The sequence below is a fragment of the Equus asinus genome, chromosome 9, assembly GCF_041296235.1.
Source record: "Equus asinus isolate D_3611 breed Donkey chromosome 9, EquAss-T2T_v2, whole genome shotgun sequence".
In the NCBI taxonomy this organism is placed as follows: Eukaryota; Metazoa; Chordata; class Mammalia; order Perissodactyla; family Equidae; genus Equus; species Equus asinus.
This window is the reverse complement of record NC_091798.1, coordinates 30,967,360-30,992,138: the sequence shown is the minus strand read 5'-3', so window position 1 is coordinate 30,992,138 and position 24,779 is coordinate 30,967,360. Positions and strand designations below refer to the sequence as shown.

The following is a 24,779-nucleotide window of genomic DNA, read 5'->3' as shown; positions in this document are numbered from 1 at the left end:
GTATAAAGGAGTCCTAAGGCCACAAAGTTTCAGAATCGCTGGTAGTAGGATGAAGAAACAGCCACTGCACCCCGTAGCCTTGAAGTTCCTGCGTGATGGCAGAGCAGTGTCGTGGATTTTCTCATGTGGACCACGGCTGCGGGCCACAGGGAAGCTCCCATGGTGCCGTGCCTGCCTGGGGTATTTACCATGGCCTCCCTGGCAAGTCGTTATGTGCGTGCGTGTGTGCATGTGTGTGTGTGTCTGTGTGTGTGTGTGAGTGAGAGAGAGAGAGAATATGCCCACAGCCACAGTATCTTATTCACTTCCTATTTCCCCCAAGTTGCACATAATTAGTGCTCAGTAAATATTCTGGGTTAACTGACTGTTGGTATGCCTGTTGGTGCCAGAGAGGTTTGCGATTCCATTTGAAAAGATTTCCTTCACCACAGCTAGAATTTGGCTACAAGGATTTAAATGATGTCCTACTTCAGAGAGGGAAACCTCCCCATCCAGAGCCCTCGCTCATGTGGCCTGGCCACAGCACGAGCCCTGGAGGCAGCGCGGCCTGCGGGCACCTTTCACTTGGGCTCTGAGGGGAGTGGCGCCCCCTGGAGGTGTGCGACTCAGGAGCTCTAGGAATCACACAGACTCGGAATCAACCTGGCTCCTCCTCTTTCAAGCTGTGAGATGGGCCCTTAGCTTCCCTCAGCCTCAGCGTCATCTTCTGGAGCACAAGTATCCCCCTAGGACCTACTCACAGATGTGCTGTGGGGACCAGATGAGACATTGAGAGGAAAGCCCAGTGCCCTGAGGCAGAGAGAGCTCGCAAGGGGGTAGCTGTCAGTTTTCAGCCTTTAGCTCATTTCCAACAAATTTGAGGTGGTGATGGAATGCCACAGACAAACTGCAACACCACATTTTTCCAACAAGTGCCACTATCTACACGTAAGATTTCTATTTTTAAAAAAGTCCTGGCGTGGTCATCTTTTCATTCCCTCTCTCTTCAAATACATACAGAGCACCCACACCGAGTGGGCCCCAGACTAGATGCCAAGGAAGCTGAGATTCATAGTAAGTTCTGTGCTTCCCAGAGCCTCACAGCCTGCTGAGGGAGACAGACTCTCAGAGAGACCCGCCCAGCACACGTCAGCGTGGTAAATGCTGTAACGGCAGTAACAGCTGACTGGGGGTGAGCGTTTACTGAGTCCGGGGCAGGGCACTTTTCATGCCTGGTATAACTGATCCTCACAGCAACCATAAGAAGCAGGGGCTGTTATTACACCCCTCCCCTCTACAGAGGAGGAAACTGAGTCACAGGTTAAGTAACTTGCCAAAAGTCCCACAGCGAATGAATGATGGAGCCTGAACCTGAAGCCAGGTGGTCTGGCTCTGGGGCCGGTTCTCTTACGCACAGTGTTATAGCCCCTTTTACCCATTGAGACCCAGTAGCTACAAGTCGGAGTCTCACGGCTTCCTCGGGGGGCCCGGGGTGGGCAGAAGCACGTGGAGTTGGGAGTCAGGAGACTGGAGCTGACCTCCTGGCTCTTCTGCTTGCCTCTGTGTGACTTCAAGCAAGTTACTTACCTTCTCTGAACCTTACTTTCTTCATCTAAAAAGTAGGAGTGATCATGGGACCTATCTTAAAACTTGTTGGGAGGATCGTGTAAAATACTGCAAGGCACTATGGTGTCATGTATAGAGTATAGAGTAAGGTTAGACGTATAGAGTAAGGGAACCAGGTCCAGTCAAGGCTCTGCTGGCTGTGTGACCCTGGAGGTTATTTACCCTCTCTGAGCCTTCGTTTCTGCCTCCATATAATGGAAATAATAAAAGGCTAAATATGAGATTTAGAAGAGACAGTAAGTATGAAAGGGCTTTTACTATTAAGCACAAATGATTGGCGAGTTACAAACAGGACAGTGCTACCACTGTCATGAGGCTGGTCTTCAGCTGTAAGGCAAACCAAGTCCCAAGTTGCTGCTCAGGACAGGGAGACATGGATGACATCATGCTCTTGGCACGCTCCAGTCTTTAAAGGACTCTGTGCTCTAGGATTTTGCAACTCCGTGGGGTCTCAACCAGCAGCAGCAGCAGCAGCTGCTGGCCCCTCCTCAGCAGCTGGGAGCCTGTCAGCAATGCAGCATCTCAGGTCCCACCCCAGGCCTCCTGAGTCAGAATTTGCGTTTTGACAAGCTCACTGGGTAGTTCCTGTTAGCTCAAGTTGGAGAAGCACTGCTGTAGTGTGGAGAGAAAGAACAGCCACCTCACCGTAGACTTCGGCCTGAGCTGGGGAGGGTTAATGTTTAGTTTGGCTCCCACCAAGGCACCGGAAACAGAAGCTTCCAGAGATTGAAGCATATGAACTGGTGGGACAGCAGGGCTTCCTTCCTGCCTGTGTCCTGGACGGCTGGAGGCTCCCGCCTGGGACCTGCACCGAGCCTCGAGCTGCAGCGAGGAAGGACCCTGGGCCTGTAAAGCAGAGGTCAGGCTGGGACAAAGGGAGGCCTGGGTGCCTCCGCTCAGGGCAGCCTGGGCTCAGAGCTTCCAGGGTGAGCCCGGAAGCTTCAATCCTCAGGCCAAGGACGTAAGAGGTCTGAGGTAGAGTGGGGAGGCCCGGAGTAATGTCGTGGCTAACTGAACAGGGCTCTCCTGAGGGAGGCTGGGTGGCTGGCCCTGGGACAGCTGTGCGAGGGCCTCTGAGGTCTCCCTTTGTACCCGGGCCTGCCCTCTGGCCCTGCTTCCCTGGCCTCCAGTGGGAGGGGGCGGGGCCGGGATCCTGGACACAGGGCCCTGACCGTGCTCCATCGGCCTCCCGCCTCAGTGCTGGAGCAGCTGCTCCCTGAGCTCACAGGGCTGCTCAGCCTCCTGGACCACGAGTACCTCAGCGATACCACCCTGGAGAAGAAGATGGCCGTGGCCTCCATCCTGCAGAGCCTGCAGCCCCTCCCAGGTCAGCCATCAGCGTTCTCCCCAGAGCTCCTCAAGAACCTTTCGTAACTCCCTAGGGCCTGCCGGCAGCAGAACAACTGAGCCTCATAGTGTAGCATTCGGGGTTTTCATGGTCTGACCCAATGTCCTCATCCACTTCAGCCCTCTGTGCTCATTGGACTCCTCCATCCTCAGCCTGCTACAAACGCACACACACACACCACACATACGTACACACCACATCCTACACTCCCACATACAACACACAGAGAACACATCACATATGTAACAAACACGTATCACATGTGACCCCAAACACACACAACATGCTGTCACACCCAGCACACGCTCATATACATACCACACTCCCACATGCAACATACTCACACAGAACACGTTGTCACATACGTAACAAACATGTATCACATGTGACCCCAAATACAACGAGCTCTCACACCGAGCACACACTGACATACACACCGCATACCACCCTCCCACACACCTTCTCACATTCCCCTCACATGCATAGCACAACCATAACAAATGTATGCTACCCGTGACACACACAACATACTCTCACCAACTGCATGCTCTGACCTATACCTCACATGCGTAACACACATCACACGCGACACAACATGCTCTCACATACAGCATGAACTCACATACGCAGCACATATGACATGTAACAGTGCTCTCACACAGCACACACTGACATACACCTCGCACACACAGTGAGCACGCACACACAGTCTGACATACACCAGACAGACACACGGCACACGTAGCACAGACACATGCTACACTCCCACACACAGACCCACACTTGCACACACCCCCGTCTTTGTGAGTTGTACACCGGCCCCACATCTTTACTGGTGCCCCTCCTCTGCCCCCACAGCCTCTCTGCCTGTCTACTGAGCAGCAAGGCCCCCTCATCTGCTCCAGCCTTTTCTCTACACCCCAAGTCAGCCCATGAGATGATACATGTAAATCCAGGGACTCGTAAACCCTAAGGAGCTTCACCTGTGTTCTGCAGCGTTGGAGGGTCTGAGTGACGTGGTGGGAAGTCACCACTGGGGGACTCTGTGAGCCTCACTTCTCAGTGACAAAAGAGTTCGATGTCATCAGCTGCCCGCACAGGCCTGTGGGAGGATGAAAGGGACGGCAGTTTGGGACTGTGCTCCCCAGAGCCCCTGTCCCCTGGCCATTCCGGAGCAGCCCCTGTGAGCTGTTTTCTATACTGGGCTCTGGGCATCTTTTCACTTGGTGAGGGAGAGCCTCAGTAACAATGTGAAGATGAAAACAATGTTGGGAAACCAGGGGACGTTAAGACGTGCACATGCTTTGCAAACTGAATGCTGTGTCCTGTGTGGGAGAAAAGTCCAAGTGGGGCGGGGGGACCTGGCCCCTCCTCAGAGTCAGAAGCCGCGGGTCGCCTCCCCCTCACTGCTGGTGTGTTCTCCTCCTCCCTCACAGCAAAGGAAGTCTCCTATCTGTACGTGAACACAGCCGACCTCCACACTGGGCCCAGCTTCGTGGAGTCCCTCTTCGAAGAATTTGGTAAGCGACCGTCTGCTGACCTCAGTCTGTGGGAGGGTCCCCGGATTGGGCGGGGAGATACCTGCATAGGGGCCTGGCTCCAACATTACAGCACTGAGTCGCTTTGGGCAAGTCTCTTGGCCTCTCTGGGCCCTGCCAGGTCTGAAAATCTAGTCAAAATCTGTACGGTTATGGGAGATCATCCCCGAGATTTGAGGAAAGGGAGGGATGAAAGCGCAGCCCAGTGGGGTCTGGCCCCCAGGGTGTGGTCTCACCTGCTCCTCCATCATTGGTCGTGGCCGCCTGGAACCCTGGGTCGAGCCGTCTGGCAGCCCAGTCTAGCAGTCTAGAAGATGGAGCTGTGATGGACCAGCCGTGGCATCACGGGCGTGGGAGCAGCCGAGCCAGGCTGCATGCAGGGTGTATGCAATGCCTGCTCCGTCTTGAGGGAAGACGGCACTCTTCACCACGGGGGAAAGCTGTGGGTCAGGGAGAGAGTTTTAGGAGTTGATAGACACTGCAGGAAGACACCATGCTTTCATGACATAACCCTTGAAAATGATTTCATCTGATCCTCTCGAAAACCCTGGGAGGTAGACAAGGCGGGGATTATTGTGACCAGTTTCCAGATGAGAAGACCCAGTCTCGGGGTGAAGTCACTTGCTCAGGGTTACTAATGGAGGAGGTGGTGGAGGCCTTCCCACCCCAAATCCAGCCCTCTTCGGCTCTGTGCCACTTATCCTCAGCTTTCTTTACCTAATGGTCTGACCCTCCACAGACTGTGACCTGAGCGACCTTCGGGACATGCCGGAGGACGATGGGGAGCCCGGCAAAGGAGCCAGCCCTGAGCCAGCCAAGAGCCCGTCTCTGAGACATGTGAGTCATGGCCTGGCTTCCCACACCATCAGGCCCTCTGTCCCTCTGGAGGGGGCAAGGGAAGCTCTCCCCCTGACCCTGGGGACCCTCCTGGTTGTACAGGATCCTGTTCTGTCTCCCATATGGTGGTTAAGGGCAGAAATAGTGCCAAGAGAACATTTCAGTGACTCATGACATGCTCACTGTGCCCAGGCTGAGCAGGGAGAATGTGATGAACTGACCCGTCCCTTCAGTCCCAAAGGATGTCCCCACCCCAGCCTGTGATTGTAGTAATACAGGCAGAGTGATGGGGAAAGCTCTGGACCAGGAGTTACGTAGCCTCTGCCTTCCTCCTTACCGCTGTGTGGCCTTAGGCAAATCACTTCCCGTCTCTGAGCCTGAGTTTTTCACCTACAAAATGGTTTGGATCATATCTAGGGTTCCCACCCTTGGGGCCATGGAATTAAGTCAGGGGGCCCATAATCACATCAAGCATTGTCTGTCAACCACATAATTCACTGTCCTCATCACCATGGATGGTCCCAATTCTTGACCACTTATTATGTCCTTTACGTGCTCACAGCAACTGAGTGAGGCTGGCAGTATTATTATCCCCACTTTACAGGTGAGGAAACTGAGGCTCAGAGAGAGTAAGTGACATGCCGATGTCCCACTGCTAGTAAGTGACAGAGCTTAGCTGTAAAGCCGGGGCTCCCCAGCCCCAGAGCCTAGGCTCTTAGCCACTAGGTGATCCCACCTGGCTAAATAACATCTCACGTTTACTTGTCCTGCTGTTCCTCGCATGCATGCAGATGGGGTTGCAGAGTATTGCAGAACTCACAGTAGCTTTCGATGATTCTGCGTGTGCTCAGTCTAAAGTGTAACTCCGTCTATGTGGCAGTCCACAAAACTGTCGGACATTACAGAGGAGCCCTGAGGCTTAAATAATTCGGGTAAGAAGTACAGGACCAAGCATGCTCTCTAGGGTTCCCAGCGGGGCCCTTCTGCAACTCACTCAGAAGTTAGGACTTCCCGTTCAGAGACCGCATGCTGCCTCAAGGAGCTCCCGCCTCCCTCTCCCCCTGCCTCCTTCCCCTCACTCTGCCTGCTCCCCTCCGCTCTGGCTCTGCGGGCCTTCTTGGTCTCACCCCACCTTTGTCCCCCTTCAGGCAGCCGACCTGCCTCCACCACTCCCCAACAGGCCTCCCCCCGAGGACTACTATGAGGAGGCCCTTCCCCTGGGGCCGGGTAAGGCCCCCGAGTACATCAGCTCCCACAGTAAGTTCTGGTCCCCTGGGGGTAGGGGCAAGGGGAGGAGGCGCCTCTCCTGAAGTGCCTGTTTCTCCTGCTGGGGCTAGAGCTCCAAGCCGGGCACCACCCAGCCATGCCCACTTCCTGAGGAGCAGCTGCCTGAGCACCTGACCTCCCTAGTGATGGCCTGGGTGGGCCAGTGGGCGTGGCCCTGGGGGTCAGGGGCTTGGGTTCTAGTCCCAGTTCTGTGTGGCTTTAGACAACCTGCCTCCCCTCTCTGGGACTCTGTTCCCCTGCCCTTCAGATAAGAAAGAGGGGCTAAATGCACACATACCAAGGTGCTAGGATGGAGGTACGCAGATGACCTCGCAGCCGGGTTCCTAGTGCTGAAGCTGGTGCTCCTCCGAGTGCGCCTCTTCAGTGGACCGGTGGGATAATTGTGTTTCAGCAGAATAACATCTTGTAGTTGGATCAGTTACAAAGTCAATGCATCAGATTAAAAAAGCCGTGGTGGAAATCGGAGGTCTTCAGAGTGGAGCGTGGGCACCCCAGGGGATTCATGAAACGATGTGGGCAGGAGTATCAGAAGCTTCATTTATATTTAGGGCAATACATCTTTCTAAAATTTCCATGTGAATATTTTATAGTTATAGTGTTTATAATCTAATAGTAGCATCATACTTGGAATTAGCTTATATGTACATATTGTTACATAAGTAAATGTAAGTATATGACATGCATATATTTTTACTGATAGGTGAGCACAATAAAATAATTTAGAGGGCAGTGGTACCAGTTACCTTTGAAAAATTTCTTAAATCGCCCACAAAGGGAAGGCTTTGATTTTGACTCGTCTCTCAATCGGTTTCCTCCAGGGTTGCAAAAGATGGTGGCTTTTTTGAGGATCAGATAAGCCGCTGGCTTAAGTATGGGACTTAACATGACATACAAGAAACCGTATTATGGTTTTTGGATGACCCAGCATGTGCGGTTGAACTTGCATAAGATAATGTTTGTGTCACGCTCTCCCATCATTCAGTAGTACCGTGGAATATTCTCCAACCACCAAAAAATACATAAAATAGGTCTGTCTGCGCTGACCAGAAATGAATTCCAAGATAGCTTCATTGAAAAAAACTCAAACACAGAACATTGCATATAACATAATTTCATTTGTTTTTTAATGGCGTACACACACACGTGCATTCATTTTAACAATTTTTCTAGGATATACAAGAAACTATTAAGAGTATTTTCCTGTGGGAAATAAATAGAAATCTGGGTGAAGGGAACATATTTTCCCACTTATACTCTTTTGTACTGACTGTGCTTTTCTCCATGGGCATATATTTTTTTTATTGTAGTAAAATACATATAACATAAAATTGACCATTTCAACCATTTTACAGTGGGCCGTCAGTGGCATTTAGTGCATTCACAGTGTTGTGCAGCCATCACCACTATCTAGTTCCCAAACATTTTCTTCACTCCAGAAGGAAACCCCATACCCCTTAAGCAGTCACTCCCTGTTCCCCTCTCCCCTGAGCCCCTGCCAACCACCGATCTGCTTTCTGTCTCTATGGATTTGCCTATTCTGGATATTTCATATGAATAGAATCATACAATATGTGGCCTTTTGTGTCTGGTGTCTTTCACTCATCATAATGTTTTCAAGGTTCATCCATGTCATTGCATGTATCAGTACTTCGTTCCTTTTTACGGCCAAATAGTATTCCATTGTATGGATATACCACATTTTGTGTATCCATCCGTCAGTTGATGGACACCTGGGTTGTTTCCACCTTTGGGCTACTGTGGTATATTATTTTTATGATTAATAAACTAGCTAAAACCAAGTGAGATGGGAAGGCTGGACCAGGTGATCAGTGGCTCCATATTCTTCAGCCTTGATCATCTTGGGGTCTGCGTCGCTGCAAGCAGCTGTTTGTATGTGAAGTCAGTGACTTGACTTTAACTGCTCAAGGACAGGGGAGGAAAGAGAGGACAAAGTGCTGCTGGCCCCGAACCCCAGCTTGAGTCCCTCACCTAATGAAGCTCCTCCACCTCCCCAGAGAGCTCATCCCCCTCTCAGAAGGGGCGGAGAAGCCGCCTCCCAGGAGCAGCGGGGATCCTGGGGCAGGCGGGAAGGGAGTGCCTCAGGAAGGCCAAGGCCCTTGTCCAGGGGGAGAGCACCGAGCCCGTCACGGAGTATCCTTCCTCCTGCACACAGTGTCCAGCCCTGCCAGGTGTCCCAGCGCTTTGCTGCAGACGCCCCCTCCCCCTTCCTCATCGCACTTCCTCCTCCCCCGGGCCCCACCTCCAGGCCTCACTCCACTGGTCCACCCCACAGGAGATGTCGCCATCATCTGAGGCCTCAGAGTGCCTGCTGGGAAAGGCAGGCTCTGAGCCGAACTCGGGAGATAGAACTGGGTGTCCCGGTCACTGGGAATTTCACTGCTGCCGTCCTCAGGAAACAGATGGACAGGAGGGGCTGGGAGCCCAAAGCGGCGCTCTGAAGAGCAGCGTGGTGAGAGCCAATTGCGATGGGATGAAAGGAAGGCTTCCTGGACGAGGGATGTGCCTCCATCCCCTGAGCTGGCAACCTCAGTTCTCATCCAGGCTCTGTCACCAGCGAACTGTGCGTGGCCTCAGTTTCTTCATCTGTAAAGTGGGGCTGACACCCACCTCCCCGTGTTGTGGGAATCGCAGGAGACGATAATAATGATAGCTGGCATTTGTCCAGCACATTCTGTGTGCCGGGCACTGTGCTGAGAGTTTATACGCATCTTAGCACTAATCCACGTGAGAACTGTTCACGCCACTTTAAGGTGAAGAATCTGAAAGGCAGAGAAACTGTGTTTTCTTTCTGAGGTCACTCAGTAAGTGTGGAGATAGGTTTGAACTCAAATCTGATCAACCCCAAAGCACATGCCTTTAACCCCCTGAACTTCAGAGTTTGCTCCAGAGACCATCTGCATCAAAACAACCCTAATTGTTTTTAAAACATCCAACTCCTGAGAGTTCATTATATTTTCTATTTTTACGTATGTTTTTTAATGTCCTATTAAATAGTTTAAAAACCATTTTGTTTAAACTTCACCCTAGCCCACCCCGGTGAATCAGAATCTCTGGGATACAGCCTAGGGGTCTGCATTCTAAAAAGACCCCCGTAATGCTGATGCAGAATACGGTTTGAGCCCGTGCAGCCCCCTGAATGGGAATGTGCGGTGGTAATCCTGCAGGGTGGCTGCTGTATTCACTACTGGGTGCACTGTCATTGTCTCTCTAGTCCCACTCCTCCTTTGTAGTCGCAGAGGTTTAGAAGTACAGGGACCAGAGCTGTGACTAAGACACACACACACACACACACACACACACACACACCCACCCCCAGTGCTCTGGGGTCTCGAGGAGAGGCTGACCATTCTCTGCCTAGGAAGATCAGAGGAAAGATGTTGAAGGACTGGTCTTAAGGATGAGTAAGTGTGCTCTACGGGAACCTAGGAGAGCACAAGGAAGAGCATGAACGCATGCCTGGAGCACAGAGGGCACATGGGGAGCTAGAGCAGGTGAGATGCAGAAAGGAGGCCCCACACCCTGGCCGGGGAGCTGCAGGGAGCTCCGCTCTCTCTTCCCTGAGGAGGAGCACTGTGTCCAGGGCCTTGCCCAGCCCTGGCCCCTGCAGTCTGCCTGCATTTTTCCAAGGTGCGGTTCTTGCTGCCAATCCCACGGACGGCTGCAGCCCGGCGCACTCCGTCGTGGATAGCTACTACGAGGATGCAGACAGCAGCTACCCCACGACCAGGATGAACGGAGAGCTGAAGAACTCCTGTAAGTAGCGGGCAGGCGTTGAGAAGCTTCTGTCCTTGAAGAGTAGGCCCTGACCTGACCCTTGGCGTACATGTACCCACCACCCCCTCTGACGTTTACTGAGCACTCAATGAGTGCCAGAAACCGGGCTAAACGCTCTGTATTCAGTAATGCTCACAGTAGCCTGATGAGGTAGATACTGTTATTTATGACCATTTTACTAATAAGAACAGTGAACCTCGGTGAAGTCACCGAGAGCACAAAGCCAGTGGTAAATCTGTAAAACACCGTGCCCACAAGGGAGTATAGCCATTACCATGATCTCCCCTTGTGCCACCCCTTCGTGGTCCCGGGGCCCAGGGCAGGGACGCCTGAAGAGGGGTTAGAAGCTGCCTCCTGGGCAGTGGCACAGTGGCAGGTCCTTTCCCACGGCACCTGCAGACAATGACTCTGACGCAATGAGCAGCTCCTACGAGTCCTACGACGAGGAGGAGGAGGAAGGGAAGGGCCCGCAGCCCATGCACCAGTGGCCCTCGGAGGAGGCCTCCATGCACCTGGTGAGGGACTGCAGGATATGTGCCTTCCTGCTGCGGAAAAAGCGCTTCGGGCAGTGGGCCAAGCAGCTGACCGTCATCAAGGAAGACCAGCTCCTGGTGAGTGGCCATGGGCGTGTGCCTTTAGGCCTCACGCGGACTTGCGCATGTCTGCGTGCATGCAGGCGTGTCGGCCTCAATTCCTCTGGGCTTGCTTCATGTGCAGAGGCTCAAAGCCTCGTTCTTCTGAGGTCAGGGCTCTCCCACTGGAGCAGAATTTAAAAAAAAACTAGAAGAGCCGATATAGACTTTACCAAGTTTTTGTTTTGCCAAGAAAGAATTTTTTATCATTTTTAAACAATGTTTATTGTTTTTCATTATGCAAGTAAATTATGTATAAAACTAGAGAAAAACAAAATGAAAAAGCCTTTTTAAAAAACCACTTATAATCCCATTGACCCAGTGCTAACCAGTGTTAAGTTTTAATATACATATTTCCACCCTCGTTTCCATGTATCTGTCTTTTCTAAAACTGAGCCCATGTAGTATTTATTACATAACTTGCTTTTTTCCTTTTTTTCAATTCACCATCTCTCATCACTATCATTTTCATCAAACAAAATGTACCTTTAAATTCAAAGTAGGAAGAGAGACAATTCCAGAAGAGAAAATAGCTCTTTACCCAAAAATCTGTTGACAAGCCTTGCCCAATATATATCCAATTGAAACGTGACCTTTTCTCACCCTGGAGCCGTGAAAAGCTCATCCCAGGCCAGAACTAGTCCAAGGGCCAGGACTTACTTCTTTCCACTCCTTATGCCTTCCGTTTTTTCTTGACTTATCGCGCTGGCTAGGACCTCCAGCACAAGGTGAACAGAAGTGGTGACAGCAGGTGTCCTTGTCTCAGTCCAGAGCTCAAAGGGAAAGTTTCAGTAATTCACCATTAAGCCTGATGTTTGCTGTGGGTTGTTTCTAGATGCCCCTTATTATCACATTAAGGAAGTTCCCCTCTATTCCTTGTTTGCTAAGAGTTTATGTTACAAATGGGTATGGAGTTTTATCAAATACTTTTTCTGCTTCTTTTGAGATATGTAGTTTTTCTCCTTTGTTCTGTTGATGTTATGAATTATATGGTTGGTTTTTCAATGCTAACTCACTCTTGCATTCCTAGAATAAACCTTAATTCCTAGAATAAACTTGATCTTGATACAATATGCTTTTTATTTGTATCTGGATTCTACTTGTTAATACTTTGTTCATGGCATTTGTAGCTATGTCATGCCTTTTTTGTAATGTCATTGTCAGATTCTGGTATCAAGGTAATGCTGGCCTCATAATAAGAACTGGGAAGTGAGAGTCATTATTGATAAACTTTTGACTTCCCAAGCCCAGCCTCCATCTCAGCCAGAATTCTCTCTCCCACATTCCTGCCATGTAGCCCTTCAGTAGCAGAGAGCTGGCTTCCTCCCAAGCCAGCCTGTTTCTTCTCTGGTTCCTTAGACTAGAATGGTCTTCCTGGTATTGTGCTAAAATCTGCCTCTTCCTAAATAGGTGTGCCCTAGGGGCCCATTGGTAGCCGTTAAGATCTGAAGATTGTCCAAAGATGTCCCTCTCCCAGGCTTCTCTTCTCTGGGGGAAATAGCCAAAGCCTCCTCCCACGGTGCCCACAGTTGAGCTGGGTGGGGGAGATGTCTGTGGGGTAGGTGGAGCTCCCCCGTGCCTCTGTGTGAGGGTGTCTCCCTCCTCCACCCTCCACTCCAGGAGGACCTGACTCCTTCTCTCCCTGTTCAGTGTTACAAAAGCTCCAAGGACCGGCAGCCACATCTGAGGCTGGCACTGGATGTCTGCAACGTCGTCTACGTGCCCAAGGACAGCCGGCACAAGAGGCACGAGCTGCGCTTCTCCCAGGGGGCCACTGAGGTCTTGGTACTGGCACTGCAGAGCCGGGAGCAGGCCGAGGAGTGGCTGAAGGTACAGGGGGCCCGCACCTTCCTTCCCCCCGCCCTGCCTCCCTTCCTTCCTCTCTTCCCCAGGCCCAGCCTTCAGCGGGGTGGGCTCCGTCCCTGGAAGAACAGGCCTTGCTCAGGGAGAGGAGGTTATTGTCCCGTGCGTGGCTGGGGCTTATGTGTGGAAATGGGCCTTGGATGTTTCCAGGAGACAGACTTCAGGCTGGAAGCGTTTCTTCTTTTTAGGTATTTGATTTTCTTTTCTAACATCCCTGCTGTGGGCTTCTCCAACCTACACTTGTACACCTCATGGAATGGGAGGTTAATATCTACAAAGGAAGCTGATTTTATCATTAAGTAAGCTAATCTTTTTTCTTTTTTCTTTTAAAAAAGGAAAAATTCTTCTTTATCTTAGGGCAAAATGTGCATCCTTGTAACATCCACCTGTGATCCAGCTTCTGCATCTCGCAGCTGCACCGTACAAAGAGATTTATCGTGTACCGAGCACTCACTTCAGGCCATGCCTTGTGCTAAAAGCTTGACAAACATGACCTCATTTACTCTTCGCAATGGGACTGTTACTGTTCCCATTTTACAGATGAGCAAACCGAGGCACAGAGAACTTATGAGACTTGCTGAAGGTCACACAACCAAGTGGTTGCGACTAGGATTAGAAGCCAACCAGCAAATCTACTCCAAAGGCCATAGGCAGGGTGACATGGTGATGACGATGGGGTACTTTGGTGACACACAGACTTGAGTTCAATCCTAGGCCTAAGTGCCACTTACTGGCTGTGTGATCCTCTGCAGATGACTTTGCCTGTCTGTGCCTCGGTTGCCTCCTCTGTAAAATGGCTCTCGTAAGGATTCTAGAGAGCACTTGACACAGTTCCTGCCAGGTAGTCAGTGCTCAGTAACCGTCAGTGATTACTGTGTGATGACGGTGAAGCCCCGCCCCGTCCCTTACAGCGGCCACAGCCCTGCACCCTGCTTCTATTTCACTCTGGCACCTTTCTCTCTCTCTCTCTCCTCTCATCTTCCTGCTGGAACAAAGAAACCAAACCCCTCCCCGCCTCCATCCTCCCTCCCCCCCCCCCATCCTCCCTTCCTTCCTGTGATAACCAGCTCTTCCACTGGAATGTTTACTGCCTTTGTCTCAGGAGGGGAAGGAAGGGAGAGAACCTGCCTGCTTGGGGAGCCTCTGCCCTCAAGGGGCCAGTGGGTCAGAAGAAGGAGCCCCAGACCCAGAGTTAAGAGGCCTGCCTTGACACCCCAATCCTGAGAGGCCATTATCCCAGAGTTTAAGGCGAGGCAACCATGGCTTTGCCTCTCAGAGCCTCGTCATCCTAATCTGTAACTTGGCAATCACAGTGGTCCCTGGCCCACAAGGCTGCTGTGGGGATGCAATGGGATAATCCACGTAAAGCCACAGATAGCTGAGCAGCAAGTGGTGGCCATTATTTCATGATCTGGATGCTTGTGCTGTGTGGCCTTGGGTGAATGCCTTGGAGTCTCAGTTTCCTCATCTTTGAAATGGAGAAGATAGCCCTGGCTATCCAACAGAGTCACAGAAGCAAGTCCCTCACGCTTGTGCAGTGTGTCCCGGTTCACATGGCCTTTCACACCCATGATCTCACTGATCCTCAGACAACCCAGGGAGGTTATAACCCATGTTACAGACAGAGAAACCAAGGTCCAGAGCAGGGAAGGGGCTTTCTGAAGGCCACGTGACTAATGAGCATTGGAACCAGGGCCAGAAGCCAAACCTCTTGTTTCCCTGCCCTGTATCTTTTCAATTCAAGGGACAGACACAAGAGAAAGTCTGGTCAAACCCTGAGGTGGCCCACACATGTGGCAGGAAGGAGGCCAGGTCAACCCAGCTCTTCTGCCCAGGGGGTCCCAATCCCTTTGCTCGACAGTCCTGACCACACAGACCCCATTCTTCCTTTTGCCTCCGCCGTCCCTGCTGGCCTGCTCACAGCTATTCTTCCTATCCACAGGTCATCCGAGAGGTGAGCAAGCCCATCGGGGGAGCCGAGGGGGCAGACATGCCCAGATCCCCCGTCCTCCTGTGCAAGCTGGACCTAGACAAGGTACACCTGTCTCCACAGGTCTCCTCTGGGCCAGGCAGCACGGGCTCTGCCCAGGGGGACTCGCAGGCTGCTGGTGAAGCCAGGCACCTGCTGTGGTGTCATACAAGCTGTGAGTGCCCAACACAGAGCTGGCACAATAGTAGGCACTCAATAAATGTCTACTGAGTTAATGAATGCATGAGTGAATGAGTGTCCATGTCCAGGGTGCAGTACAAGTCAGAGGAGGGAGTGACTAATCCTGCCAGGACAGGAAGAGGTCACATTGGAACAGAGTCATGAAAAGTACGTTGGAATTTGTCAATCAGAGGAGTGTGCCCCACTGGGACATGAGCAAAGCCGTCACTTAGTAGTTCATCAGGCCAACAGCAAATACGTGCTAATGCCTGTGCCCTGCCAGGTGTTGTGGGTGATAAAGGGACTCAGCCCCAAACCCAAGGGGGAGGTCCAAGACCCACATACCTGGATCTTGCATGATCTGATGAAGGTGAGCATTTACAGAATATGACTGTGTGGCCAGCATTGTTCCATATGCTTTACATGTATTACTTAAATTAATTTCTGCAACAATTCTTTTATGAATTACATTTTTCAGATGAGGAGCTGAGGCACAGAGAAGTTTACCCAAAGTCACATAGTTAATAAGAAACAGAGCTAGGACTTACGCCCAGGCAGCCTGGCTCTTGATGACTCTGCCAGCCCACCTCTCAAGGCGGGGCCTCCTGAGCTCCACTCAGTGGGTCGTTGGGAGCATCTGCCGTGCACCAAGCACTGTGCCCAGCACTGGGGTGCAATCCTAGCAGAAACAGACCCACGCCCAGCCCTCCCAGGGGAGAGTTGGAGTCGACATGAATCAAATTGTCACACAGATTTAGAAATGCCAAGCTGTGTAAGTGCTGGGAGGGAAAAGTACCAGGTAACCTGGGAGCATATACCAGGGCACCTGCTCTTGTCTTGGGGTCAGGGAAGGCTTCCCTGAGGGAGTACATTTCAGATGAGGGTGAAAAACTAGCAAGAAAAGAGAGGGGAAAGGAGTTCCAAGCAGAGGGCACAGGCCCTGGAGCAGGAGGAAGCATGGCATGGAAAGAGACCATGTGGCTGGGCTCTGAGAGAAGGGGGAGCTTGTCAGCTCTCTTGGAGTGGTCCTGGAAAGCGGTAGTGAGGGGGATGGGAGCTCAGGCTAGCCGGAGGGATGAGGGCATTAGGGAAGATGGCACCTATGTAGAGCCTTAAAGAATGGGCAAGATTTCACTGGGGCAGAGGTGGGCCAAGGGACAGGAGCTGCAAGGGAAGGGGTCAATAGACAGTCAGTAGGTGAGGAGGGTGGGGACCCTCGTGCCTAGAAGGATGCTGGAGGAGCTCAGCCCTGTCCTCACTCAGCCTTTGCTGTCAGTGGCGCCTAAAGGAAAGCAAGGTTGGGGTGTGCATGTTTCTGAGTGAGAGTGTGAGTGTGTGAGTGTGAGCATGAGTGTACACACCCACGGGTGCATCCATGGTGCAGTTTGAGGGTGTGTAGAGAAAGAAGAGACAAGCTTATAGGGATGAGCTTTCCTATGGTTGAGCATATAGGGGGAGGGTAGCTAAAATGTTGAGGGTGGCATTTTTGGAGGGGAGTGGGAGTGGGGAGGTGGGAGTGGTGGGCCTGTCTGTCCGTGGAATCGTGTGATTCAAGTGCCATCATCATTAAGTCAATTCCAAAGTGTTCACAGTGTTTCTTTGTATTTGCTTCCTATCTTGATGAAAAACTTACCACCTGTGGCAGAACAAATAGAACCATAAGTGGTGTTTCACAATTTACAGGGGTGATTCTTTATACTTTTGACAGTTCTGTCCCCTGTCTGGCAGTTGCCAGTCTTCCAGCCTTTGGGAATTGAGGGGAGCACACGCCCTCTCCTATCCTCTGTGCCCCCATTCCTATGCTTATAGCAAAGCATCTCTGAGCCTGGCCTTGGGGTGTCTTTAGCAGGAAAGGTTTAGGGGCCTCAGAGCTCTGTAATTCTGCCTTTTTAAGTGGGTGAGTGTCATTTTAATCCAGTCCCGAGTCTGGCTGGCACAGTTTAACTTCTTAAAGTGAGATGGCAGCACACCACACCAGTGGTAGAAATAATAGTTTGTTGGCCTTGCAATTTCCCTTGGGCTCTCTGGTGCCTCACAGCAGTCCGCTGAAATGAGTGTAACTCAGGTGAGAATACCGAGCCTGGGGGAGATGAAAGGATTTTCCCACATTCCCGCCGCTAACAGGTGCTACTGGAGATAGGATTTCGTCCAAGGTCCATCTGACTGCTCCGAGCCGCCTCCCAGAGTAGCTAGTAGGCACTTAGTTGACCCTGTTTGAATGGATGGATGAATGACTTGCTCCAGCTTTGCTCCAGAGTTGGCATGATGAGTAAAAATAACGTTGACTGGCAATAAAGTTCTTACCATGGTATGTGTGTCTTTACCATCCTTTCCCCCAAGATAGGACTGTAATGGACTCCTCTCTTCTCACCACTCTTATTAATTGGCCACCAAGTCCTTTCATGACGATTTTGAAAATACCAGCTCTTCCCTTTCTCTCCATCCTCACTGTCACCTTGGCTCACCTCCTTACTGAGTCCCCTCTGGCCCACATGACACTCTCGTAAGTGGCTCTTTCGCTTCCAGTCTTGCTCCCTCTTGTCTGTCCCCAGTGACACCACTGGAGACAACTCCCTAAACCAGTCACGTTACATTAGTATCCCACTTAAATACCTTCCCAGAGCCCTATCACCTGCCGAATGTGGTCCAGCTCTTAGGACATTAATCTCAATGTGTTGTAATTAATTGCCTCGCTCCCCAGATAGAATGTAACTCAAAGACACAACCATCCTAAGTCATGACTGTCCTCCCCATACCCAGTGTGGTATCAGGCACATGATAGTTGCTGACAAGTATTTGTTAGCTAACGCCCGTGTGCAGGGGTCAGGGGGAGACTGAACCAACAAAGGGAGACTTCTGAGTGTGCCCTCTGATGCCAGGCCGTCTGTGTCCCTCCCCAGAGGCTGTCCCAAGAGAAGCAGACCTCAGACTCCGACAGCCTGGGCATGGGCGACAGCTGTTCCACCCTCGGCCGCCGGGAGGCCTGTGAACATGGTAGGTACCTCTGGGGGCTCAGGCCCGAGGATGCCAGAGCCGGGAGGGGCCTTGCCACAGGCGCACAGTACAGAACAGATCCTGACCGCACTGGAGACATGGGCCAGGCTCTGTGTGCAGGCTGAAAGGGCCACAGGGAAGGCTTAGATGAGTGGATCTGGGACTTGGGTCTCCCTCCCTCCCCCTGACCCATCTCCATGGCAACAGGCAAAGGGAAGAAGAGCAGCCTGGCAGAGCTGAAGGGCTCAATGAGCAGGGCTGCAGGCCGCAAGATCACCCGTATCATCAGCTTCTCCAAGAAGAAGGCGCTGGCTGAGGACCTGCAGACGCCCTCCGCCGAGGAGGTTCCGTGCTGTGGTGGGTACCTGGCATGCGGCGGAGGAGAATTCAGACCCAGTGGATGGGGAGCTCTGGGGCTAAGCCAGGAGACCCTCCCTCAGCCACCTGACACCAAGGCAGAGGAAAGGCTCCTCCTACTGGATGGCTAATCCTACCCCATCAACAATCCATGCCCTTCTATCACTTCTCTCCCACGAGGCCCTGACGCTCAGAAGAAGGAAAAGCCAACTGACTCCCATATTTCTGTGCTTCCTGTGACCTTAACACAGTCACTGTCCTCTAGGCCTCAGTTTCCTCCACTATAAAAAGAGGAGAGTATGGAGCTGGCCCCATGGCCTACTAGTTAAGTTCAGTGTGCTCTGCTTTGGCAGCCCAGGTTCAGTTCCCGGGTGCAGACATACACTACTTGTCAGCAGCCAGATTGTGGCAGTAACCCACATGTAACATAGAGGAAGATTGGCACAGATGTTAGCTCAGGGCGAATCTTCCTCAAGCAAAAAGAAGATTGGCAACAGATGTTAGCTCAGGGCAAATCTTCCTCAGCAAAAACAAGGAAGAAGAAGACGACGACGACGAAAGTATCTTATTTCCCGGCTCATAACATGGCAGGTGTGTAAGTTACGAGCCAGTCTTACAAGGAAGTTTCTTAGATAAAAACATTTAAGTATTTTTTATTATAAATACATTCAATGTGAGCTGAAAGTGGTTTGGAAGGGAAAACATTATTATTCTGTTCAACCAAATGCAGTGTTGCATGTACTGGAACCCAACAGGAAATCATATATTTTAGATTTGGAGCCTGTGCCTGCTTGTTTTCTAATTCTTTATCTTGGCTAGCTGTTTTTGTTGCCACATGCTGCCACCAGGTGTCAGCATCATCCATTACTTTCTGTCTTTCAGTAATAGTTTGATAGGGAGAGGAAAGGCAAGAGGGAAAGCTGTCTTATTCATTCTCTGTAGTAGTTCCTGCCCTTTTCATCAAGCTTGGCATGGTCCACAGGCAGTGCAGCGATATACAAATGTGATTGTCAGTCCCCATTTCTGAGATAGGAAACTGAAACAAAGAGAAGAGGATGCCTGAGATCACAACCTGGGGAGAGTGGGCTATCGGGGACCCAGAAGGCGTTTCCAGCTGGAGTTAGGACAAGGGTTGTCCAGGCGCTTTGTCCCCGGGGTGTAGACCCAAGCACCTTGACTTGCCTCCTCCACTGTGGGTTGCCCCAGGGCTGGGCTGTCGGGAGGTCACACTGCTGGTCTCGCTCTCCTAGGTTATCTGAACGTGCTGGTGAACCAGGGCTGGAAGGAACGCTGGTGCCGCCTGAAGTGCAACACTCTGTATTTCCACAAGGACCGCACTGACCTGCGGACCCACATGAATGCCATCGCCCTCCGTGGCTGTGAGGTGGCCCCAGGCTTTGGGCCCAGACACCCATTTGCCTTCAGGATTCTGCGCAACCGGCAAGAGGTGGCCATTCTGGAGGTGAGAGGAGAGAACCCAGGCGGTCCCCAGTGGTGGGAGCTGAGAGGAGCTGGGGCATGGGCCTTGGCTTTTGTCTCGGGACCTGGCTGCTGACATTACCAGGACTGAGGAAGAAGGGAAAGGAAGCCAGCTGCTGCCACGTGGTCAAGTAGGTTTGCCAGTTAAAATATGGGACACCCACTTAAATTTGGATTTCAGATAAACAACGAATAATGTTTTTAATATAAATATATCCCATGTAATATTTGGGACATAGCTATACTGAAAAGTTATTCATTGTTTATCTAAAATTCTAATTAAACAGAGCATTCTGCATTTTTATTTGCTAAATCTGGCAACCCTAGACCCAAGGTTTGTTTCCTCTCCCTTCTCTTAAAATCCCAAGCCTGAAAGGCATCTAGTCTGATCTAACCCAGATCTGATTCTGGAGTCCCCTCTGAAACCTTTCCGTGAGTGACTGTCCACCTCAGATGAACAAACCACTGCCCTTCCAGCTAGCCTGCCCCTCCCATCGAGCGGCTCAGTGTTTAGAAAGATTCTCTCCTTATTGAGTCAAAATCATGAAGGCAGAGGCAGTAACCATGCCTGTTCTGTATACTTTTGTTTTTCCAGAACCCATCAGTCTGGCACAATTAAGGGCTCAGTTAGTATTTGTTGCACAAATGGCTGAATGAAAGCGTGATTTCATTTTACCCATTCTTTGTCCTCGTTCCCCAGTGGCCCTAGCCCTCCTCTCTCAGGTCAGGCAGGACAGGTTGAATCCCTCTACGTGTCAATCCTCCAGCTATTTTGAATTTAAAACATTAACACTGGTGGAAAACTTAAATAACTACCCCCTCACATTACAGATAAGGAAACTGAGGCCTGGGCATCCAGGTGCTTGTCCAAGGCCCCACAGAGGGTCAGTGGCCTCCTGGTCTTGTTTTCTTTGCTCAGATCCCACTGCCTCAGTCAGTTCTTAAATTTCAAGAAATATTGCCTCTGTAACTCTCTTTATTTTATTTATTTATTTATTTATTGTTGGGAAAGATTCACCCTGAGCTAACATCTGTTGCCAATCTTCCTCTCTCTTTTTTTTCCTCCCCAAAGCCCCAGTACACAGTTGTATATTCTAGCTGTAGGTCCTTCTAGTTCTTCTGTGTGAGTTGCGGCCACAGAATGGCTACTGACAGATGGGTGGTGTGGTTCCGCATCCGGAAACTAAACCTGGGCCACCAAAGCAGAGTTAGCCAACCTTTAACTACTAGGCCATCAAGAGTGGCTTTCACTTTTTTTTTCTTTTCTTTTCTTTTTTTTTTTTTTTTGAGGAAGATTAGCCCTGAGCTAACTACTGCCAATCCTCCTCTTTTTGCTGAGGAAGACTCACCCTGAGCTAACATCCGTGCCCATCTTCCTCTACTTTATATGTGGGACGCCTGCCACAGCATGGCTTGACAAGTGGTGCCATGTCCGCACCCGGGATCCGAACCTGCGAACCCCAGGCCGCCAAAGCAGAACGTGCAAACTTAACCGCTGCGCCACCAGGCCAGCCCCTGGCTCTCACTTTTATTTTTCATATTTGGCAGTCGAATCTCTTCTTTCTCTTAAGTTATTCACAGAGCTTTCTGGCAAAAAATGTGCTTCCTTTATTCCAGTTTAGCATTTTCATGCTAAGTTGATTTTATAATAATGCTCTTTAAATGAGAACTAACATAAATATGTGTTTAGTTGACCAGCAACTTCTTGGAGATTTTCCTGTATACAATACTATAAATAATTGGCAATTATAATTCAGGAGAAAACACTGATTGGATTATGTGAGAAATACCCTTCTCTAATAAAAATTAAAATATTTTTTTAAAAATTCAAGGAACATCGAAGTGTTGTTTTCACCTCTGAATGGTGGGGAAGGCTCTGAGGATAGTGAGGGATGGTGTGTGTCTTAGAGAGATGGTCAGAGAGGGCTTCTCTGAGGAGGTGGTGGTAGAGCAGAAACCTGAATAGAGGGAAGGCAAGAGCCACTTGGATTTCGATGTGTGTTCTTCTCGGATCCCTCAGGAGTGGCTGCATAACAGGTATATATGGGTTTGGCTGAAGTGAGTAGGTAGACAGAGACCCGACAGTCTTGTGAACATGGCTGTGCCTCCTCTCCCTCAGGCAAGCTGCTCAGAGGACATGGGCCGCTGGCTCGGGCTGCTGCTGGTGGAGATGGGCTCCAAAGTCACTCCTGAGGCACTGCACTATGACTATGTGGACGTGGAAACCTTGACCAGCATCGTCAGCGCAGGCCGCAACTCCTTCCTGTAAGGGTCAGCACCCCACAGCCCGCAGCTGCCCGTGGCCTTTGCTGTCTTGGCACCCTCTCAGAGGCCCCAAGTCCAGCCCTGGACACTGGGAGAGAGGGAGGAAGGGCTGAGGAAGACTGCTTCCTTGGAAAGTCGGAGTGGGCGCCCTCCTCTTCCGGCAGGCAGGAGTGGGCTGACTAAAGGAGGTAGCCCACGGTCGAGGGACGCTGTGGATGGAATGAGCAAAAGTGGAGAAGCCCTTTTGTGTCGTGGCCTGGGCTCTGCTCTCATGCCACAGAATCTTGGTTCTCACACCTTTGAGCATCCAGGCGGGCATGGGGCTGGTACCTGGAATTCGGCATCAGAAGAGCCAGGTTCAAGTCACAGCTCTGTCATGACCAACAGCTTGGGCTGGTTGCTTGCCAGCTTGGATCCTCTGTTTTCTCACGTACAGAATGAGGTGATGAATTACCAGCCCAGGGGCTGTTGTGAGAATCACGTGGCTCCCTGCCTATGAAGCCCTTAACACAGCAGTGGCCCAATGCTGCCTGGCATGGCTGCTATTACTAACCTTCTGACCTGCTGCCAGAATCAAATGAGAGAGTGGACAGGAAAGCACTGTAAGCTGCCAAGCGTCATCATCATTGTCATCATCATTGTACCTTGTATTTTCTAGATATGCAAGATCCTGCCAGGATCAATGGCCTGAGCCCCGTGTCTACGATGATGTTCCTTATGAAAAGATGCAGGTACGGTCCCTTGGGACTGCCCACGCATGTGGCAAAGGGCACTTCTTAGCTCTCCCTCACCACTCCTTTTCTCCTTTGCCTCAGAGAGATCATTTTTAACCAGCAGCTAGAAGGTGCTGTTTGTCACAGACTGTGGCTCAGGACGAGGACTCCCTCGCACAGGAGGCTGGGTGGTGCAGTGGAAAGATCCTCAGATCAGGAAAAAGAAAGGGCTCTGCAAGCTCAAAGCACTGCTCTAGTTTGAGCAAACTACTGGGCTCCCCACCCCTGTTTACTGCTCTGTGACCTGACACTGCTGATTCAGTGGTGTCTGGGGGATGCCAGCTGGGTGACCACCCCCATAGGCCTTACCCTGGTGGCATCCACAGTCTGGGCTTCAGCTCCCAGGACAGAGTCTCCCTGTCTTGCTCACTAAACCAAGGACACGCCAGCTTATTAATGTACAATGAAGCCTCTGTAGCCATCACACAACCTAGACTGCTCCCGGCAGCATGTCCTGTGCCTTCTCCTCCCATGGGAGAGCCAGAGAACCACATTCTGATCAGATGCTGGTAGGTGAGTCAGGCCTCACAGCTAAGAGAGAGAGAGAGAATCAAGCTGCCAAGGAAAGTAGACATGTCTGCAGGCCAGGACCCCTGCCTTGGACAGTGCTGGATGACACTCTGAGCTCTCACCGCTAGGACTCCCTTTTCTAGAAACTTCTCCAGCCATCCTTCTTCTGTTTACACAGTCTTTCATCAGACTCAGATGAACCAGTGGCTGCAGCTTGAGATTTTTCTCAGTTGCAGAGCTTAGTAGCAAGACAGCTTAGTGCATAAGGACGTGAACTTTGGACTCAGGGCTTCATCTGAGTTACCTTGGGCTTCACTTCTCTGGTCCTCACTTCCTGGCTCCACATGGATATGATAAAACCTACCTGATAGGACTATTGCAAGAACTAAATGAAATACTTTATGGAGAGGACTTAGCACAGTACCTGAACTTTGGAAGGTCTCACAACAATAACACTGTTGTTATCAATATCATTATTATATTACATTAGTATCGTATTCCACTCATGGTTTCCTGCGCTTTGACAGGATTTTGAGTGTTCGTAGTATTGTTGACGCACAAATGTATAGCCAGTCTGTTGTCTTATGTCCCTTCTCCCAATGGCTGAAATCATCCATGACTTCTCTTTTAACTGAAGACTCCATATTAGCAATTCAGAAAATCTGAAGGATGATTCCAAATGATGTGAGGACAGAAATATCTGTGGTAAATCAAATAAGGTCACCCGCAGTCTTTTGAGACCTCCTAATTTCCCTCTCAGCAGACACTCCAGTTTAGGGTTGCCTTCTGCTGCCCCCCAAAGGAAGGTCTGAGGATCAAGTGATACATTGTTGTGAAAGGGGTTTATCAACCGCTGAGAGCTGCGTGAGTCTAAAGTGTAAGGCCAAGAGCTCAGGGGTCCTGTAGTGCTCAGTCCCGAGCAAGGACCAGAATACACCCTGCACTGATGAGTAAGCCTGCCTGCTCTTCACCTTCTTCCATCTCCCACCCAGGATGAGGAGCCCGAGCGTCCCACTGGGGCCCAGGTGAAGCGCCATGCTTCCTCCTGCAGTGAGAAGTCCCATCGGGTGGACCCGCAGGTCAAGGTTAAGCGCCATGCCTCCAGTGAGTTCTATGTGGGAAGGAGGAAGGGAGGCAACAGTCCATGGGGTGGGTCTCAAAATCAGATTTCTCCAGGAGTCAGGTGGGTAAATAAATGAGTGAAATAAGGTATAAGAAAATACTCTACCATAAGAAAAATCACAGCACGAGCACTGTGATAAAGGGCAGCTAGCATGTGGCCTCAGAGGGCAAACGACAGGAGGTGGGATAGGGTAATGCAGGAAACTGGAGTGCTCAGGCCCCAAC

At 50.9% G+C, this 24,779-nt stretch overlaps 1 protein-coding gene across 6 annotated transcripts in view; it reads left to right on the top strand.

Annotated features, from left to right (window-relative positions):
- Window positions 1-24,779, top strand: part of AFAP1L1 (actin filament associated protein 1 like 1) — a 60,045-nt gene that overhangs the window by 22,387 nt on the left and 12,879 nt on the right. For 2 of the 6 annotated variants that reach the window (XM_044777852.2, XM_070517213.1), the window contains exons 2-15: window positions 2,804-2,932; window positions 4,390-4,473; window positions 5,231-5,328; window positions 6,477-6,585; window positions 10,264-10,389; window positions 10,810-11,021; window positions 12,693-12,872; window positions 14,848-14,940; window positions 17,955-18,048; window positions 18,256-18,405; window positions 19,656-19,867; window positions 22,004-22,149; window positions 22,808-22,880; window positions 24,425-24,536. In XM_044777852.2, coding sequence (XP_044633787.1) covers window positions 2,804-2,932; window positions 4,390-4,473; window positions 5,231-5,328; window positions 6,477-6,585; window positions 10,264-10,389; window positions 10,810-11,021; window positions 12,693-12,872; window positions 14,848-14,940; window positions 17,955-18,048; window positions 18,256-18,405; window positions 19,656-19,867; window positions 22,004-22,149; window positions 22,808-22,880; window positions 24,425-24,536 — 1,818 coding nt within the window. Of the gene's footprint in view, window positions 1-2,325; window positions 2,465-2,803; window positions 2,933-4,389; window positions 4,474-5,230; window positions 5,329-6,476; window positions 6,586-10,263; window positions 10,390-10,809; window positions 11,022-12,692; window positions 12,873-14,847; window positions 14,941-17,954; window positions 18,049-18,255; window positions 18,406-19,655; window positions 19,868-22,003; window positions 22,150-22,807; window positions 22,881-24,424; window positions 24,537-24,779 lie in introns of those variants that run through there. The other 4 variants (XM_044777855.2, XM_070517215.1, XM_044777853.2 and 1 more) reach the window with 3 other exon arrangements.